Here is a 19648-nt window from a genome sequence, read left to right as displayed (position 1 = left end):
AGTTTACGTTGTCATAAGCTTTAGCTAGATCTATTTTCATCGCAATTGTAAGTAATTCTTGAATTCTAATAGACTGCATATCTTCTTGTGCTATTACACCGGCATCATGGATCTGCCTATTGAATAAGAAACCAAACTGTTTTTCTGAAATTAAGCCCGTCAAAATCCCTTTTAATCTCTTAGAAATAATCTTTGAAATGAGTTTGTAAACAAGATTACGCAATGAGATAGGCCTGAATTCTTCAAGAGAGGAGGGGTCATGTATGTATGTATGCATAGTGAAGGAAAAGTCCTACTTGTGATGTTTAATAAATTAATATGATGGATTTGTAATGATGTAGACCAATTCTAGAAGAATATGCAAGAATAAGAGATGAGAAGAAACAAGAGAAGTTAGGGATGAAGATTTGTTAAGAGATTCATGGAGATATTGTGCAGATAATTATAGAAATGGTTGAACTAAATGTCCAATTATGACATAATTGTTATGGTCACATACAATTATATAAAGGGACCATTCGGACAACATAATTACACATGGGAATGGTATAATTATTCTTTTCAGGGTTTTATTATGTGTAAACCCAAGTCACATGACACGAGGACACGAGACACGAAGGACACATAAATACGAGTATTCGACACGAGACACAATGACCTCGAAAATAGGACACGTGGGACACATTATATATATATATATATGTTAAAAAAATACCGAAATATAGTGCTTGATCCATATTCTTTAGAAATTAGAACATCTACATATATGAATCGTGATGATATCTACTTAGTAATTTACTAATTTAGTATTTACAATTTTACAATTTTAGAACTAGTTAGTTTATTAATTTACTACAAAAATGATTTTCACAGTTCAATGTTCATTTCTCATGTTATTAACAATTGTTTAAGCACATAAGAAACTAGAAATTTAGAAGTAGAACTTAGATATTAAAACCATAAATTGTAGAATTTTCATTAAGTCATCAAAATCAAAATGTATTACATAGATGTTGAGGGAATGCCACTGGAAAATACAAAATAGAGTAGATACAAAATAGGTAGGAATATCATAGCTTGTCAGTGGTATTGGTTATGACTCCAGAGTAGTCACAACTCTATCAATAGTCTAGGTTGTCCTCCATGTCATAATCACCATGACTACCTGTTAAGTTTTGTAGATGTTCTATGCTAAGAGCAATTTCACTTTTCTCACAGCAATCATACAAGTAGATAAGCAAAATGCAGATAGAACATATAAGCAGATCTTACAGAAGACAAATCAGAAACAAGAAAAATGTATGTGATCGTTTCGACGGTCAACAGGGTGCTTCAACCAGCAAAGTCTCCTTAGGTCAGCCAGCCCAGCATGTGACACAACAACCCTAAGATGTGAGTTTTAGTTGTGTTGAAATTCTCTCCAACTTTTCCTGTATATATATCCATCAATGAGGGTGTGTGACACATCTGTTGGGCATGTGAGCCTACATTACAAAACTGGCTGACCTTGCACATATAATTTATTAAGAATAATAAATTCAAAATATAAGTTCTGCTCATCGGATTAAAACTACTTTTATATGGATTTTACACCTCTCAGAAAGAGGAATCCAACAAAAATATTAGCCTCTTAATCTGAGCATCAGAACATGGAGTTTGGACCTAGTTGTCCAAATTTAACACTCCCTCTCAACTAGGGAGAACTCCATCTATTAGTGCAATTAACATCGTGAGTCATCCCGCCGAAACTTGCTTTGCTGGCTTCTTTATTTCAGAACAGAAGTGGGTCAGTCACAAAGACATCATTCCCCGACTGACATAATCAGTCCAGAGGTCCCAGACCTCACAAATCTTGATCCCAGATCAAGTGGTTGGACCATGCCATCCTAGATAGAGAGTACGGCAATCTCTGATGCGTCCATCAGTCTTTGCTAATAGTCTCTAGCTTTTCCACACCTCATTGGCCAAATGAGAGGTACTTCCCATGAGCCCTGAACTCAATGGGTAGGATGCATACGGGGCACAGATTAAATGAGTGGCGAACCAGCTCAATAATCACAAGGGTGGGGCAGAAGCATTATGAGTGCTTATAGCTCTGAGAAGCTATCCCCAAAGCCCCCCAGAGCTCCCAGAGCTCATCGTCCAACAGGACCCACATCATAGGGTCTTTCCACGACACCAAGACTCTCACGGAAGGTTAGGAACTTGACCTTCCCCAGGGGCTTAGTGAGAATATCCGCGACCTGCTCATCAGTTCCTATATGATCGAGCCTTACGGCGCCTCGCTGTACCATATCCCGGATAAAGTGGTACCTGATATCAATATGCTTGGATCGGTCGTGGAACACAGGATTCTCAGTCATACGAATCCCACTCTGATTATCACAGAGTATTACAGTGGTATCTAGCACATGTTGGAACAGCTCACTAAAGAGCTTCCTCAACCAAACTGCTTCACAACAGGCCATACTAGCAGCAATGTATTCGGCCTCCGCGGTGCTCAAAGCCACCGACTTCTGCTTCGTGCTCATCCATGAGATCGAAGCAGAACCAAGATTGAAACAGCATCCAGATGTGCTCTTACGATCCACCACACTGCCAGCCCAATCGGCATCAGAATATCCCCGGAGTATCACACTCCCGGCAGTGTATCTCAGCCCATGGTTTATCGTGCCCCGAAGATATCTCAAAAGATTCTTGGCACCAACCCAGTGAAAATGATGAGGCTCAACCATCTGTTGACTCAAAGTATTCACTGCAAAACATATGTCCGGACGGGTGTTCACTAAGAACATCAAAGCTCCTATGAGTTGACGATACTCAGTAGGATTGGCCAAGATAGGCCCTGCAGCGCTGCCACTCAACTTCTTAAAGTTGAGTTCCATTGGTGTCGACACGGACTTACAGTCCACCATCCCAAATCTTTCCAGAAGCTTCACAATATACTTTCCTTGAGAAAGGAAAATCTCTCCAGGTCTCTGCCAGACCTCCAGGCCTAGGAAATAGTGCATCAGTCCTAGGTCTTTCATCTCGAACTTAGCAGCAAGCTCCCTCTTATATTGATGAATGAGAGGGTCATCACCTGTCAGGAAGAGGTCGTCCACATACAACACTAGAATGAGAGGCTTTCCTTCCACAACCTTAAAGTAAAGGTTTGGATCAGCATTGCTTCGAGTGAAGCCCAGCTTCATCAAGTAACTATCCATCCTCTCATACCAAGCTCTGGGTGCTTGCTTTAACCCATAGAGGGCTTTCTTCAACCTGCAGACATAAGTGTCTCGATCTTGAACTTCAAATCCCAGAGGTTGTTCTACATACACCTCTTCCTTTATTGCATCATGCAGAAAAGCGGTCTTGACATCCATCTGATGAAGACTCCATCCTTGCGTAGCAGCAAGGGCTATGATGGATCGGATGGTGGTATATCGAGACACAGGTGCAAATATATCGTCATAGTCAATTTCTTCCTTTTGAGGGAAGCCACGGGCAACAAATCTTGCCTTAAACTTTTCAGCACTCCCATCAGATCCATGTTTAATCTTGTAGAGCCATTTAGCGGTGACAACAGATTTGTCCTTCGGTCTCGGGACCACATCTCAGACATCATTCTTCATAATAGCCTCATATTCTTCATGCATAGCATCCTTCTAGACTTGATGCTTGATGGCTTCCTCAAAAGATCCAGGTTCAGATTGTATAATAGTACTCATGGCAGCTAGATACCCTTGGTATCTACACAGCTTCTTGCTTTCTCGGAATGTTCCCCTTGGGGCAGCATGACCCTCAGCATCTTCGAGGGTGACCCTGAGCCATGATGGCCTCTTTCCTAGAGAAGGGGAAGGATCAATAGGATCCATTGGCCCTTCAACATCAGGCATAGTCTCATCCTGGGGTTCTTCCAGATTTCCAGGTCTTTCTTCATGGTTTTCTTCAGATCTAGGAAGATCTACTACTTTCTTTAGGGAAGCATCTTCGTCAAAAGTGACATCATGGCTTATCTCTACTTCCCTTTGACCAGGTACATAGACTCTATATGCCTTAGAAGTCTCACTGTAGCCCACAAACATTCCTTTCTTCCCAGTAGCATCCAGCTTACTTCTCTTTTCTTTCGGCACATGAAAATAGACAGGACATCCAAAAATTCTAAAATGTGAGACATCAGGTTTCTTACCAGAGAAAACCTCTTCGGGAGTTTTGGAGTCCAAAGCGGAATGAGGGCATCGGTTTTGAATGTACACAGCAGTATTTGCAGCTTCTCCCCACAGAAACTTTGGAAGACCCTGGTCACATAGCATGGCACGGGCAGCTTCCACAATAGTCCTATTCTTGCGTTCAACAACACCATTCTGCTCAGGAGTATATGCAGTGGTAATCTCCCTCTTAATGCCAGCTTCTCTGCAAAAGTCTTTGAACTTATTTCTTTTATCAACAACATTAGACTCCTCATACCTGGTATTTCTGGTCTTGGTATTAATAACCATGACAAGTGTATATATAATCATGACTGCCCGGTGTATATACATGTCCAGCATATATATATAACTTATGTACTATAGTGTATATTGTCCAGCGATTACTGCCCATCGTCAGTACAGTCTACCGTATATATAAAGACCATACACATCAAGACCAGATACATATTAAGACCCTATATACTGCTGGAGCAAGATCATATATATCGAGACCCTGTCATATAACGCTGATGCCATACATCTTGTATCAATTTTCACACCAGAGCAATATCACATATCATCACAGTATCGCGATCATATCATTTGCCATTATAACCAGGGATATTATGCGAATGTCATACCACATCAAAGAGACGAATGTGAGACCATATACCAATGCAATTGTATGAAACCTCCGCAGCCTCGGCGAATATACATAAGGGACATTTGCATACTCTGTTTGTATATATAAGTCTTTGGCATCTTCTGCGTGTATATATAACCTCAGCGATGTGTACAGGAACATTGTATAAAACCTCCGCAGCTAATATCACTCCCCTGCGATGCATACAAGACTTCTGCGACGTGTACAGGACCTCTGTGACCTATATAATATTGTATAAAACTTCTGCGGCTGATATAACTCCTCTGCAATGCGTACAAGACTTCTGCGACGTGTACAGGATCTCTGCGTGCATATATATATCCTCATGTGATGTGTACAGGACTGTCCAGCGAATGTATATAACCATAACTGCAATGTATGACATGACTGCCCAGCGTATAATTGCACAGCGTATACATAACTCCAGCTACACCTCAGGACTGTGGAATTTAGATTGCGGTTGACTGTGTCCTTTTATTTCTGCGTCCACTATATCATGTCACAAGGGAGACTACCCTGTCATGGATACCATGTTTGCCATGTCATATATATATATATATATATATATTTATATTGTTAGCCATACCAAAATCCTGTCAGCCATACCGTGTATATATATGATGTTCACTGTCTGCCATGTCAAAGCACTGTTTGCCATATCATGTTTTAACATGATGTTTGCCATACCATGACATTGTCTGCCATGTCAAAGAACTGTTTGCCATATCATGTTTCAGCATGATGTTTTCCATACCATGACATTGTCTGCCATGTCAAAGAACTGTCTGCCATATCATGTTTCAACATGATGTTTTCCATACCATGACATTGTCTGCCATGTCAAAGAACTGTTTGCCATATCATGTTTCAGCATGATGTTTTCCATACCATGACATTGTCTGCCATGTCAAAGAACTGTCTGCCATATCATGTTTCAACATGATGTTTTCCATACCATGACATTGTCTGCCATGTCAAAGAAACATTGTCTGCCATACGTTGTTTGCCATACCCTGCCATACACAATGTGGTGATAATATATAATGCAATTTGATAACGTGACTGTGTTTTTCAGCGAGTCATCGGTTATTCCATATGCGGGCCAGAGATTGTGACATACACGGGTATACCTTATGCGAAAAGGGATTGCGGTCATATCATATGTGAGACAGTCTTGCGAACTTATATATTCCACGAACAAGTAGATATGCAAACCAATCAACGGAACATTAGACCTGTGTTTAGGTCACTCCCTTGCTGCGCTATGAAACCTTCCTCCCTGACCGCGTATTAGTTAGGGCATCCTTTAGGATAGCGTATCCCTTTTGATCTCTCACACCACCAAAACCCAAAGACAAGTGGAGAGAGATCACAAGAGATGATTGTTATAGATAGAGTTTGTCTTCAACTTGGCTCCGATACCATGTTAAGTTTTGTAGATGTTCTATGCTAAGAGCAATTTCACTTTTCTCACAGCAATCATACAAGTAGATAAGCAAAATGCAGATAGAACATATAAGCAGATCTTACAGAAGACAAATCAGAAACAAGAAAAATGTATGTGATCGTTTCGGCGGTCAACAGGGTGCTTCAACCAGCAAAGTCTCCTTAGGTCAGCCAGCCCAGCATGTGACACAACAACCCTAAGATGTGAGTTTTAGTTGTGTTGAAATTCTCTCCAACTTTTCCTGTATATATATCCATCAATGAGGGTGTGTGACACATCTGTTGGGCATGTGAGCCTACATTACAAAACTGGCTGACCTTGCACATATAATTTATTAAGAATAATAAATTCAAAATATAAGTTCTGCTCATCGGATTAAGACTATTTTTATATGGATTTTACACCTCTCAGAAAGAGGAATCCAACAAAAATATTAGCCTCTTAATCTGAGCATCAGAACATGGAGTTTGGACCTAGTTGTCCAAATTTAACACTACCACTGCTCTTTGACTTTGTTCCATCCTCCTCCTCTATGCTCAATCCAAGATCTCCTGCTGCATTTGTTGGTGTGGAGGATGACTCCTCAAGAGACTCATCATCAAAAGTGACTGGCTCTAGCACTTGTTGATTAAGATTTATGTTGGGTAACGCCTCATGAACAAACACGAAATTGACACAAAAAAAATGAAAAAAAATCAAAAGACGTAATGCTTTTTACTTTGGGATTTTAACGGGACACGTGTCCTAAAATCAGGAAAAGTTAGGGCATGTGTCTGACACGGCCCAAACATGTGTCTTGATTTTAGGTCTAATCCATCAAAATTCATAGTTACAACGACAGATTGATTTATAGTCCTACAAAAGATGATATGAGGGCTTCAGTTAATAGCCAACCATGATGAGGATACCAACCAGAGTCCACACTTCAGGTAATTATCATTTTCAAGCTCATTGAGAGTGGAGAAAAGGAGAAATTAAAGGAACTATTAAGGGAAAGACTTATTAAATGTGTATGAAAGGACAAAATGAAGGCTTAGTGTAGGTCCGATCCTCAGTTCTCGAAAGTATTAAGGTTGAGATTTTGCAATGATTTTACTCCTTGATGTTAGTGACACTATAATCCATGTCAAGCATGTTGAAAAGGAAAAAAAGGACAAAAACACTTGACAGGCTAAGTGGAGGTCGTGTGAGTTGGGGTTTAGCAATGGTCGAGTAGAGTTGTTCTAAGGTACATAGAAAAATAAAAACATATTGAAGATGTATGGGAGAGATTGGGAATGGTTAGGGGACCCACACATTTTCCTCGTTTTCCTTGTCTATTGATCTCATAGGCCTTTACAGTGCCTACGGACTATTTCCAAGTTAGCACTATGCCTTTGCTAACCAACGACTAAGGGGTGCTTTTAGGAAATTCATGCCATTAGGGTACTATGTGCATGGGGGCCGTTCTAGTAGTGTCGAGTCGTTGTTCGTGGGAAATTAGGATGTGGGAGAGATTGCTAGTAATGATCTTCTCTACATAAGGGTGATGATGATTTACAAATACCATATTTTTATCGTTGTTACCATATGAGGTTAATGTAGATGAGGAGGAGCCATAAGCTATGGCAATAACTAGGAAGCCAAGATGGCCCAATTAAGAAATTTGGAGAAGATGCGGTGCGTAGAGGCTTGGTTCAAGATCAAAGGCAACCGATTATGTAAGATTTGTGGTTAGCCTGCAAAGAATGTCGCAGGTACTAGTGATACAATGTTCATGGAAGACGAGAATGATAGAGAAGCATATAGCTCATCATGATGTTGGCAAAATCAACCTCTCTGTAACTTCTTAACCAATTGTTCATATTTACCGTTAGTATCATTGTGAAAGTAATTTTCATCTTGTATCCTAAAAAGTTATGTCAAAATCTAATAGTTAAGAGTGTTGGTTTTGGAGTCCAAAGAGTATAAAAAAATTTAATCCATGTCAAGACATTATATGCGAGTTGTTGAGCTAAGGGGTTGAATTCCTATCTGTTGCACTACCTACCAATTTGAATTTAAATACCCTTGCAACTTCACCAACTCCAATATATCTCAAACCTGAGCCCCTTAAATACTTGAGCACATGCTTTGCTACTATCTAATATTCCTACCTTGGGTACACCATGCACCAATTCGAGGTGTTCACTACAAAAGAATATATCTAGCCTAGTGTCGCCCAACTACATCAAGGAACCTATTAGTTGCTTGTACATTGTGGAATCCATGAACCTTAAGTCTGAAGCTATCACCTTCTTCAAATTAGTGATCATGGGTGTGGCCATAGGTTTTGCAGTCCTCCATTTGAACCCACTTTAGGATCTCACCTAGATTCTTACCCTTCCCAAGAAAAATCTCCTTTGGTCCTTGCCAAACCTCCAAACTCAAGAAGTATGCATCGTGCTGATGTCCTTTATCTTGAACTCAATTGTCATGTCTACTTTGTACCCTCCAATAAGCTTCTTTGCACCCGTAAGAAACAAGTCATCTACAATATTCATACAACACCGAGGAAAGTAGATCAATCCCAACAAATATGTAATGTAAGTTCAGATTTTCTTTTGGCTTTTGGTGAATCCCATACTCTACAAATAACTGTCGATCTTGGAATACCATACACTTAGTGCTTGCTTGAGTTTGTACAAGGCTTTCTTATGCCTACACACATATGCCTCCTTCCCATTTACCTCAAGGCCTTGAGGTTGCTCTATGTACACCTCTTCCTGAACGATGCCATTTAGGAAAGTTGCCTTCATATCCATTTGATGTATCCTCCATCCCATAAATGAAACTAAGGGAAATAACTACTTGGCCACTAGAGCAAATGCCTCCTTGTAGTCCAGTCCCACTCTCTGGGAGAAATTTCTCGCCACAAACCTTGCTTTGAACTCTCCAATGCTGCCACTACTACATGCTTGATCTTGTAGAGCCACCTAGAACTCACTACTAACTTCCCCTCTAGTCTTGGCACTACATTCCAAACATCATTCTTCATGATGGAGGTGTACTCTTCCACCATGTTATCATACCATACCCATTGGTTTGTTGCCTCCTGAAAGTTAGAAGGCTCAGAATCTAGAATGTAGCTCATCAATGCCATGTATTTTGGAAATGTTTTTGAAGGTCTTCACTCTAAATGCACCCTTAGGAGTCTCAACATGCTCCTAAGCATCCCCTAATGTCTCAATGAATCATCAAGATCTCTTGAAAGAAGTGGGAAGGGCTATTATCTCCTCCTAACATGAAATCATTGGTAACCTTGGCTTAACCTTCAAAGCTTTTTACTCCTCATCCTTTGTCGTTGGAATAGGCTTATGGGACTTCCTGGATGCAAAGTCTTTCTCAAACTTCGTTAGGGGAATTTTTAGGTCTAAACTGGGCCTCCTAAGAAAAATAGTTAAATAATAAAGTAAGAGTTATGATTTTTTAAAAGAAGGAAAGAAAATTACTTTTTTTCAGTGTATTTTTCTCCTATCTCCTTATAGGTTTGCTCAAATTTCATGTGCAGGCACCTGTTGGGTGTGGAATTCAATTCTACATCCAACGAGTAACCACTTTGCATACTTTTGAGTAGGCCCACACCAAAAAAATTTGAAAATACATGTGAACACATTTTTTCATGTATTTTCAATTTTTTTTGGTGTGGACCTACTCAAAAGTATGCAGAGTGGTTACTCATTAAACGCAAAATTTAATTCCACACCCAACGGATGCCTGCACTTGACATTTGAGCAAACCTATAAGGAGATAAGCGAAAAATGCAATTAAAGTAGTAGTTTCCTTTCTTTCGCCCAAAATATTTTCCCCTGTGGATGACATCATCATCTTGAATAGTATTGATTCTTTTAAAGTTGATTTAGTTAAGACATTTTTTTGTTTGGAGGCCCGTTTTTTACCTCAAAATCCCCCCAATGTACATCCTTGCTCACTGCTATCTTCCTTTGCTTTGGAACACAGACTCTGTAAGCCTATTAAGTCTCATTGTAATCCACAAATAAACCATTTTTGTTGGAGGGCTCCAAGTTGGTCCTATTCTATACTGATAAATGCATATCAACTGGACAATAAAAAATGGATAAATGACTCACCTTTTGCTTCACACTAGTGAATGCCTCTTCTGTTGTCTTGTCCTCCAAGATCCTGTGATGATATCAGTTTTGGATGTAGACTATTGTGTTACATGCCTTTGCCCAAACCCTAAACCTTATCCATTTGTGTTGAAAATTTTCTTTACCCTTAATCATATAAGGGTCAAAGTTTAATTAAAGATTTTTTCAAATACATATTTATTGAAGAAAATAATGAGTTATGGCAGGGAATTTTCTTTAGATGTAAGTGAGTTTTAGGTAGTAGGCAATTACTATAAATGAGTTCAAAAGGTAATTATTCTGGGGAAAATGAGAAGTTTTGGGTGCAGCCTTATGCATGATTGTGCAAGAGATAAATAATACAAAAAGTAAGCTCCCAAAGCTTATGAGAAATACTTCTTAGGTGCTCTTAAATTGATCTTCTAGGCAAAATTTATAATTCCATATACAAGTGTATTTTTCTATACTTTGTCATACCTGTTGTCACAAAATCTAGCAAGCCTTGGAGAGGGAAACCCTATAATACAAAAGCTAAACAAGGTGCTAACAATGGGGCAATGACCCATTGTCACCACAGCCAAAGTCCCCTGCTCTTTACAGACTTTCACGGATGGGAGGAGTCTCGGTAGGATAAAGTCACCTATGAAAGATATTCTAAGGATAAGCTATAAAATGATGAGCTAGAAACCCTTCAAGAAAGACTTAATTTCGTGTTCAAGGCTTCCCAAGGACGCATTTTGCTTTCTATGGAGAGACCTAAGGAAGGGTGCACAAGACATAGGGTTTGATATATTATGCAAGTATTGGAGTTCCCAAGGGTCAAGGCAATGAGAAAGGGTTCCTTGTGATGGACTCCAACAATTACAAGGCTCATGAAACCTTCAAGAAAGCCCTCAAGTTGAGGGAGAAGAAACTAGGGTTTTCCTCTTAGGGAAACACCTGGGGCAAGAGATTTTATGGAAGAAATTTGAGTGGATGCCGATCAAAATGATAGGTCATGTAGTCAAGACATACCTCTTGATGTTTAGGCTCTCAAACCACCCAAAACCCTTCTCCCTAGAATTTCGCTCTAAGCCCTAGATTCTCCTTCCTAGCCTTAAAAGGACTGAATTTAAGGAGAGAAATTTATGGAGGAAATTTCAAGATGATCACCAAGTGATAGGACTAGTGCCTTGTCCTATGGGCATATGGAGTCTAGGATGCTTAAGATAAGCCAAATTTGTTCCCAAGGAGGTCGAAATTTGATGCCCTAGCTATCAAATTTCCAACATTTACCCATTCAATGGAAAAATGGAGTTTCATGGGAGAGCTACAAGGAGATCACCACTAGGAACATTCATTACATGTTATGATGAGTAATGCATACAACATTCATCTAGATATTCTTCAATAAATTGATCTTCAACAAATTAGGGCACAAAAATTAACCTAGAATCAATAGTTCCATGCATTAGACATTCAAGAAAAGATATTCAACAATAGGATTCACTTACAAGATAACATGCAATATATCCTTCCATTAAACCAAGAATAGCTCCAAAGAATATCCAAAAATCAGCTTCCAAACATCAAAGTGCATCCTATGATCTCTAATTCACCTAGAAGAAACAAGTGCAAGTTCTGTAACACAAAGTTGATGATATGAGAGGTGAAATGACATCTCTCTAAAAGTTGATGATATGAGAGGTGAAATGACATCTCTCTAATATAAATGAGTCCTAACATGTGCTATTATACCTACAAGCCCTTAAAATCATCAAGTGATGGTCAAGAAACACCTCTAGGTCATAGGCCGACCTAGTAATCATTGTGAATAAATGATAAATCTCCTAAAGGAGGACCGAAATGCTGATGTCATGCATGCGTAGGCCTCTAGAGGGAAGGCGTTGAGGCCAAATGGTGCCATGTGTGATGTAGAGGGCCTCTAAAATCATGATGGAGGGGTTGGTCCCTTTATCTTGATGCAAATCATCCTGTGGACCCCCAAGTATGGTTTGGGGCACAAAACTAGGTCTCATGGGTTTCCATGTGGCTAAATCTCTGTCTCTGCTCCAACACTGAGGGCACTGAAGATGGTGCAAGCCCTCCCATGTCTCCAAAGGTGAGACAAACCTCATCTGGGCCCTGGATCAACTGCCAAACCATGTGATCACTGCTAAGCTGGCTAGGGCATGTTGGTCCAGGTGCATCATCCTATGAATAATGTAGGGCAAAGTACAAAAGCTCTGGGGTGTTGAAGGTTCCCATGAATGCAAATGATGCTCTATGACTGTTCGGGGACCCATGGCTCTCAAGGCAACATCTATGGGTGTTAATATGATCCTTTGGTGAACTTGGGCCCCGGTTAAGTTGTCCAACCCATAATGAAACCACCTGCTAATCACACACAATATATAGTGCTGCATTTATATCATCAAGTGCATTTAATTATTTTTGCATCTAAGTGAACCAAGCTTGAAAGAAATGGGCATAATGACACGTCTCTTCCAAAATTGGGGACTTAGTCACATAATGGTGTTACCTCCCTAAGTAGGAGTGGCTAATAGATGACCGAACCTATTAGGTGTTTTCAACCCCCAAAGGGAAGTGACATGTCCTTAGCCCCCCTTCAATCGATAGGTCTCATGTGAATAATGATGGAACAAAGAGAAATGGGTCTCAGGGCCAAATGCCACGGTTAAAGGGGTAGCAATGATGAGGAATTCCACATTTTGGGCATACATATGTGAGGAGGGAGCAATTGTGGATGCATGAGTTGCCCTGGCCTTTGTTTTTGCACCCCTCTTATTTCCTTTTTTTTCTTGATTTTTCTTTGTATTACTGCTTGCAAATCTAGGAAATGAGAACATGCTTTGAATGATGTGTAGCAGTGGTTACCCCCTTAGTGGTGGGGCAGTTCATCGCCCACCAGGGGTTGGGACATGCAAGGGTTCCTTTCCATGATGTGGTAGGGCAACATTGGCCCCAGGAACCGGGTGATGGCCATAATGATAAGGGGTAGAGCTCATGCTTGGCTTTTGCCCACGTGCTAATTTGTAAGTCTGGATCATATTTTGCATTTTGATTTTTCGTTTGTTTTTCTTGTGGCCATCATATGTTTTTTTTTTGTTGGTTGTTTAATTGTTCTTTTCGCTGCATACACCTCCCAGGGTGCATTTCCAAGCCCTACTCAAGGTATGAGGATGCGTGGACATCGAATCCCAATAAACCAATTGTCAGTTGACCCGAAGAAGGGAGGTGGAATAAGGGCTTGTAATGTATGGAAGGAAGTGACAAGTATGGAAAAGGTATAGATGGGACACACTATCTCAATCATGGATTCCCAAGTAGTGCCCCTTCTTAAAGCGATAGCCCATTAGGGGCTGTCCCACTGGACTGGGATAGAAAATTAACCTCCCATTTAAGGTGAGGGAACAAGACTACGACCAAGACCCTTCTTTCTTCCAAGTCACCCCATAATTCATGCCAAAATGCCCAAATACAAACAAGCATAAGCACCTAATTGCATAATGAATAAAGTACCTTTTGGGTCGGATTGCTCGCCTTCAACATGTGCTCTCGACAAATGGGCGACGAAACATACAATTGATGCAAGTGGCAGAGATAAGAATGACACATCACATCAGCTACTCGGTCGCTGTCAGGCGCTTCTGGCTACTGGCTGGATGAGATGATTAGGAGAAAATTTCTCCTAGGGGTACCCCACTTTTTGGCGGGTTACAATACCTGTTTATGGTTAGCATATTTTCTGCATTTCTTAGGTTGCGTCTATCTGTTATCTCTTATATGCTGTAACGATGCATGTTGTTATCTGAAAATGTCATTTTCGGACGTTGAATAATTTTAATAACTTGCTATGACATGTTAAGAATGTTTGGTTTTCCACTCACCATTTGTCACAAATGCTTTATATCTATCTGAGGGCATTTATCAAGGGATAGATATTCCTGGTCTTTTGAGGATATGGTGCTCCTATGAAATATTTTCATTGGGATTCTTTATTTTCGCCTTAAGTTTATGATCGAAGCACAAGATATTTAAAATGTCATGCATTTTTAATTCAAGTTCTTCACGTGAACATCATACGATTTTTAGAGGCCAGCATGCAAGTACTGACTAGGTGATAAGCTTGTGCGCTTATGCATGTAAGGTATTAGTTCACTGACTTTGTTGTAGTTTAAGAACACCTAAGTTATCTCCATTTGTCATGGCCAGAACATGGAATTTTCAAGGTCGCTCATGCAGTTATTTTTCATTGTTTACCTATCCATTGGTTTGTAGGAAGAAGATTGCTTTACTTTTTGGACCCATATACAATCAAAATTAGTCAAATGTTGAACAGTTACAGTCCAACTCACATGACACGAGACATGAAGGACACGTAAATACGAGTATTCGACATGAGACACAACGACCTTGAAAATAGGACATGTGGGACACATAATATATATATATATATATATATATAAAAAAAATACCGAAATATAGTGCTTAATCCATATTTTTTAGAAATTAGAACATCTACAAATATGAATCGTGATGATATCTATTTAGTAATTTACTAATTTAGTATTTACAATTTTACAATTTTAGAACTAGTTAGTTTATTAATTTACTACATCAATGATTTTCACTGTTCAATGTTCATTGCTCATGTTATTAACAATTGTTTAAGCACATAAGAAACTAGAAATTTAGAGATATCATGATTGATAAAGTAAAACTAGAAATTTAGAAGTAAAACTTAGATATTAAAACCATAAATTGCAGATTTTTCATTAAGTCATCAAAATCAAAATGTATTACATAGATGCTGACAGAATGCTACTTGAAGATACAAAATAGAGTAGATACAAAATACATAGGAATATCATAGCTCGTCAGTGGTACTGGTCATGACTCCAGAGTAGTCACGACTCTACCAATAGTCCAGGTCGTCTTCCATGTCATAGTCACTATCACTATCACTACCACTGCCATTTGACTTTGCTCCATCCTCCTCTATGCCCAATCCAAGATCTCCTGCTGCATTTGTTGGTGTGGAGGATGACTCCTCAAGAGACTCATCATCAAAAGTGATTGGCTATGCCCAATCCAAGATCTTCTGCTGCATTTGTTGGTGTGGAGGATGACTCCTCATGATACTCATCATGAAAAGTGATTGGCTCTAGCACTTGTTGATTAAGATCCATGTTGGGTAATGCCTCATGAAGAGACAAGAGACACGAAATTGACAAAAAAAAATGAAAAAAATCAAGACGCAATGCTTTTTACTTTGGGATTTTAATGGGACACGTGTCCTAAAATCAGGACACGTTAGGGCATGTGTCCGACACTGCCCAAACACGTGTTCTGAATTTAGGACACGTTTTATGTGCCGTGTTGTGTTCGACACATGAAATACGGGACAGGTGACCCCTAATGCCGTGTCCTGTGACTTAGGTTAGAATTCCTTTTATATCTATCTGTGTATAGCGTGAATATTGTTAGGTCAACGGCAACGGAGTATATGTACAAATTATTCCTCTTATGACATATCTTTTGCTATCTCGTAATTTGATCACTTTTGACTGACATGGTTTTACGGCTTTTGTAAAGCAACTAAACCGCCATTTATTAATCTTCCTGGGTCTATATTCAAGCAACCATTTGTCAAAACGAGGACCATTTTTTGTTGGGAAGTTTATTGTAACGTTGAAGCTTGGGAGAAGCAATATTTGCTTTGGTTTCTCACTGACGCTTGCATTGCCACAGTTTATCATGATTTGAGAAAGAAAATTACATATTTAATATTTATACTTATAAACTTTATGACCTTGCAGGCTATCATGTCTTGTGAAGTAGTCGTGGATACAAATGAACAAACCGTTCTTAGACAGGAATGCGAACTTGGGGTGAGTGTGTTTATCCTTTTTTCTAATCAATGACATGGATGACATCTATTGCATGAATCCTTCTCATGCATGTATATTCTTATTATTGTGTGGAAGTCTCTGTAATTTTTAGTTTAACTTGCAGATGGCAGCATTTATTTTTATCTTTATTCGGGCTTGTAATTTTTTTTGCAGTAATGATACTGAAGTCAGGTTGGTTCAAAATCCAAATTCCTTAAGCAGGCTCTTGGAGAAAGTAACTAACTAAAAATAGTTTGATTCAATCTTCCATTGAATTATACAAGAATGTATATGACGGAACATATTTCTTAGTTCCAATGCAAACATGTTTAGATGTGTAAAATTCAGCGTATCTCAATTTAAAACATGATCTGTAAATTAAATGGAGATACTAAAATTATTCTGCGTTTCACTGCGTCCCTTAGCCATATCTGTCTACTGTTATCTATGTAGATTGATTGAAGAACATATCAGTGTTAAACTTAAATAAATAAATGGGAGTAAAGTGTTCAAGTCTAGGATAAAGTAAATGTAATCTGCCATGGTGGTGAAAATAATAAGGTGAAAGTTAATTAAATTATTAAAAATAGGACAGATTATGATATGTTTTAAAGTTAGATTAGTATGTCTAAATCTGTCTCGAAAGTTTCTCCTATCGATCTCCCTGCTACTAAATAAATCTCTCATAGTTCTTTTTGTCTCTCAACAATATTCACATTTATTTATATTTTGTAAGATACCATAGGACAGTTTTCCTCTCTACAAATTTTTGTAACATGGTATGATAATTTTTGTATGTTGGAGTCTGTGACCATTAAGGGTACAAAGCTCCTACCGTATTTACGAGGTGAATGGGATTCAAGTGTTTTTCAGCAAATATAGGTTTTGAGACATATTTTAAAATTAATTTTAGAACATGATTTTTACGACAAACGCATTATAAGCGTTGGCGGTTATTTTTTTTGTTTTTATTTTTTATTTTTTTTTTATTTTGTGTTTTATTGACATCATTTACAGCAACATTGTTTTTTAACTGGCTTTTGAGGTGAGCATTTCTTTTATTAGTTTTTAAATCAAAATATTATATTTAAAGCCAAAACATTTTGACTAAAGTTTTGTTGATATTTCCCTTCATTACATTAATGCAGAGTCGGAAATTTTACCTCAACTTTGAGGTTTGCCTAATCTATTTTCTGTAAATTCATCCTGATCACTGAATCTCTGAAATTACAATAGTATTTACTTCACTTATTTTCAATCAAATACACATCAATACAAGAAATAAATACCAAACAAGTGTACTTCATAATATTAAAGATTTCCACCCTCAGGGCACACTAACCAACATGAAACAAATTTGAAAATAACTTGTTGCAATAGATTTATTACAACTATAAATATGCTCAGTTGGGCTTTATGCATTTATCAAATTATTTAACAAATCCATGCCATGTTATGCCAAATCAACATGCATAACCAACACTGAAACTACTCAACACTATGAGGACATAAGAGGACATAAGCTGAAAATCAGATCAGTAAATACACAAAGTTTGGAAAAATCCTTGCCATGTTATGCCAAATCAACATGCATAACCAACGTAGAAACTAAACACTAGGAGAACATAAGCTGAAAATCAGATCAGTGAATACACAAAGTTTGGAAAACAAAGCATGCCTCGTTGATGATTATGTCTTTTCTAAAGTCTTGAAGAGGTTTTGTCATGTTATAGTTCTTTGGTGGTCTGCCCTAGGTACAAACCTAAGTGGAGCTACTATTTTGTTATTACGTTGTTATTATGGTGGACTTTGCTAGAAGACACGTCATGTTTTCATGGTACAACACTTGTAGTGCACTCTCCATCATTGGCACACATGTTCATGTTTTAATCAATAGGTGATTATTGGGAGGTCAGACTATGGCTTTATTTGAAAATTAATCTTTGTGCACACATGTTGATTTAATTATTTAATGGTCAATTAATCTATTTTATTATTTTGGAGGTTAATAGCTTGAGTGCCCCACTCAACTTGGTGATTTCCACACTTGGGAGGGGTTATTTAGAAGTTATTTGAGGCTTTATTATGGAGTGCTCCTCTCTTGGGAATAGTTTCCATGGCATTTATGATTATTTTTTTGTTCGAGAGGATATTCTTCTAGGGTACACTATCACTTGTGCACATGGTTTGGTGGGATCAATTAATTGTATTGAAAACAACACATGGTTTTGACATGATATTGATAACTTCTAACTACCTTGGCACTTCTTCCTAGGGCACACTTTACATGAAGCTATTTTATTATTTATTGGGTGGTTGGGGTGATTATATGATACACTTTTGTAGGCTGCACTTCTTCTTGGTGCTATATCATCTTTATTACTTGGATATTTCAGCTACACTTACCATTTGAACTTCATTGGAGAGTGCCTTCACCTATTTGACTTGGAATATGTATGTTTTTATACGAGTTGTGTGGCATATTCAGAGAGCCACATGTGGTGCATTGCATGCATTTACTTGGTCATCTTACTATATTTGGTCATATCCTCAGAGGACAAACTTGTGGAGACACTTGTGATTCGTGGAGGTGTATATTTTATTATTTCATGGAGTTTTATTAGTGTCAAAACTCTAATTCACCCATAGATCCTTGGTTGTCTTGTTAGATATGGCCCACTTGCTAGTTTGGGGTTTGTCTATTTCATTTTTTGTGGAGCACTCCATCTACTTGACACCTTGCACATTCATCCATGAAGTTGGTGGTCTTGGGATTCATACATGGATTGGTTACAAGCATTTCGTGGGCCATTTGCTATTTTTTGAGGTTGGTTATGTAGCATTCTCTTTGGAGGATTTTTTGTTTTGTTTTATCTCTCATGCACCTTGGAGGGTGTTCTTATGAGCTTTATTAGGTGGTCCCTTGAGCACATCCTCCTAGGTTGAACATTATTTAATTATATTTTACACGCATTCATTCTTCGAGGGAACATTTTGTATGGACAACTTGCATGTTGACCTAGTTCTCATGCTGTTTTAGTTGTACACCCTCTCTTGGAGACCTTTGATGCAACTTCTGTATTATTTTGGGAAGATGGCGAGTTCTCTTTGAGAGGCTTGTGTTCATATGTCATGACATGGTCAACCATTGATCAATGATCTAACTACATTTTTATATTTTTTCTTTGAGTTGTCATGGAGTTATTTAGTAGAAAATAATATTTTATTGTATGAGAGAAAAAAACCACTTTATAAAGAGGAGCTTTCTCTCCATTGTAATGCTTAGGACTTTGGGGATTGAGGAGTTGTCCCCTTGGACTTTATTTATATATCATATGCTTGGAACCTTATGGTGCATTGGA

At 38.5% G+C, this 19648-nt stretch overlaps 1 protein-coding gene across 1 annotated transcript in view; it reads left to right on the top strand.

Annotated features, from left to right (window-relative positions):
• LOC149192043 (uncharacterized) overlaps nucleotides 1-16698 on the top strand; it is a 60893-nt gene extending 44195 nt beyond the window's left edge. Inside the window, exons 2-3 of the mRNA XM_089404463.1 lie at nucleotides 16215-16286; nucleotides 16461-16698. Coding sequence (XP_089260589.1) covers nucleotides 16215-16286; nucleotides 16461-16463 — 75 coding nt within the window. The 3' untranslated portion in view covers nucleotides 16464-16698. The remainder of the gene's footprint in view (nucleotides 1-16214; nucleotides 16287-16460) is intronic.
• The last annotated feature ends 2950 nt before the right edge of the window (nucleotides 16699-19648 follow it).

Source organism: Pinus tabuliformis, chromosome 2_2 (genome assembly GCF_031772625.1).
Source record: "Pinus tabuliformis cultivar Carrire ecotype Pingquan chromosome 2_2, CPIR1, whole genome shotgun sequence".
Lineage (NCBI taxonomy): Eukaryota > Viridiplantae > Streptophyta > Pinopsida > Pinales > Pinaceae > Pinus > Pinus tabuliformis.
Note: the sequence above shows the minus strand (reverse complement) of the source record. Positions and strands in the feature narration are given on the sequence as shown.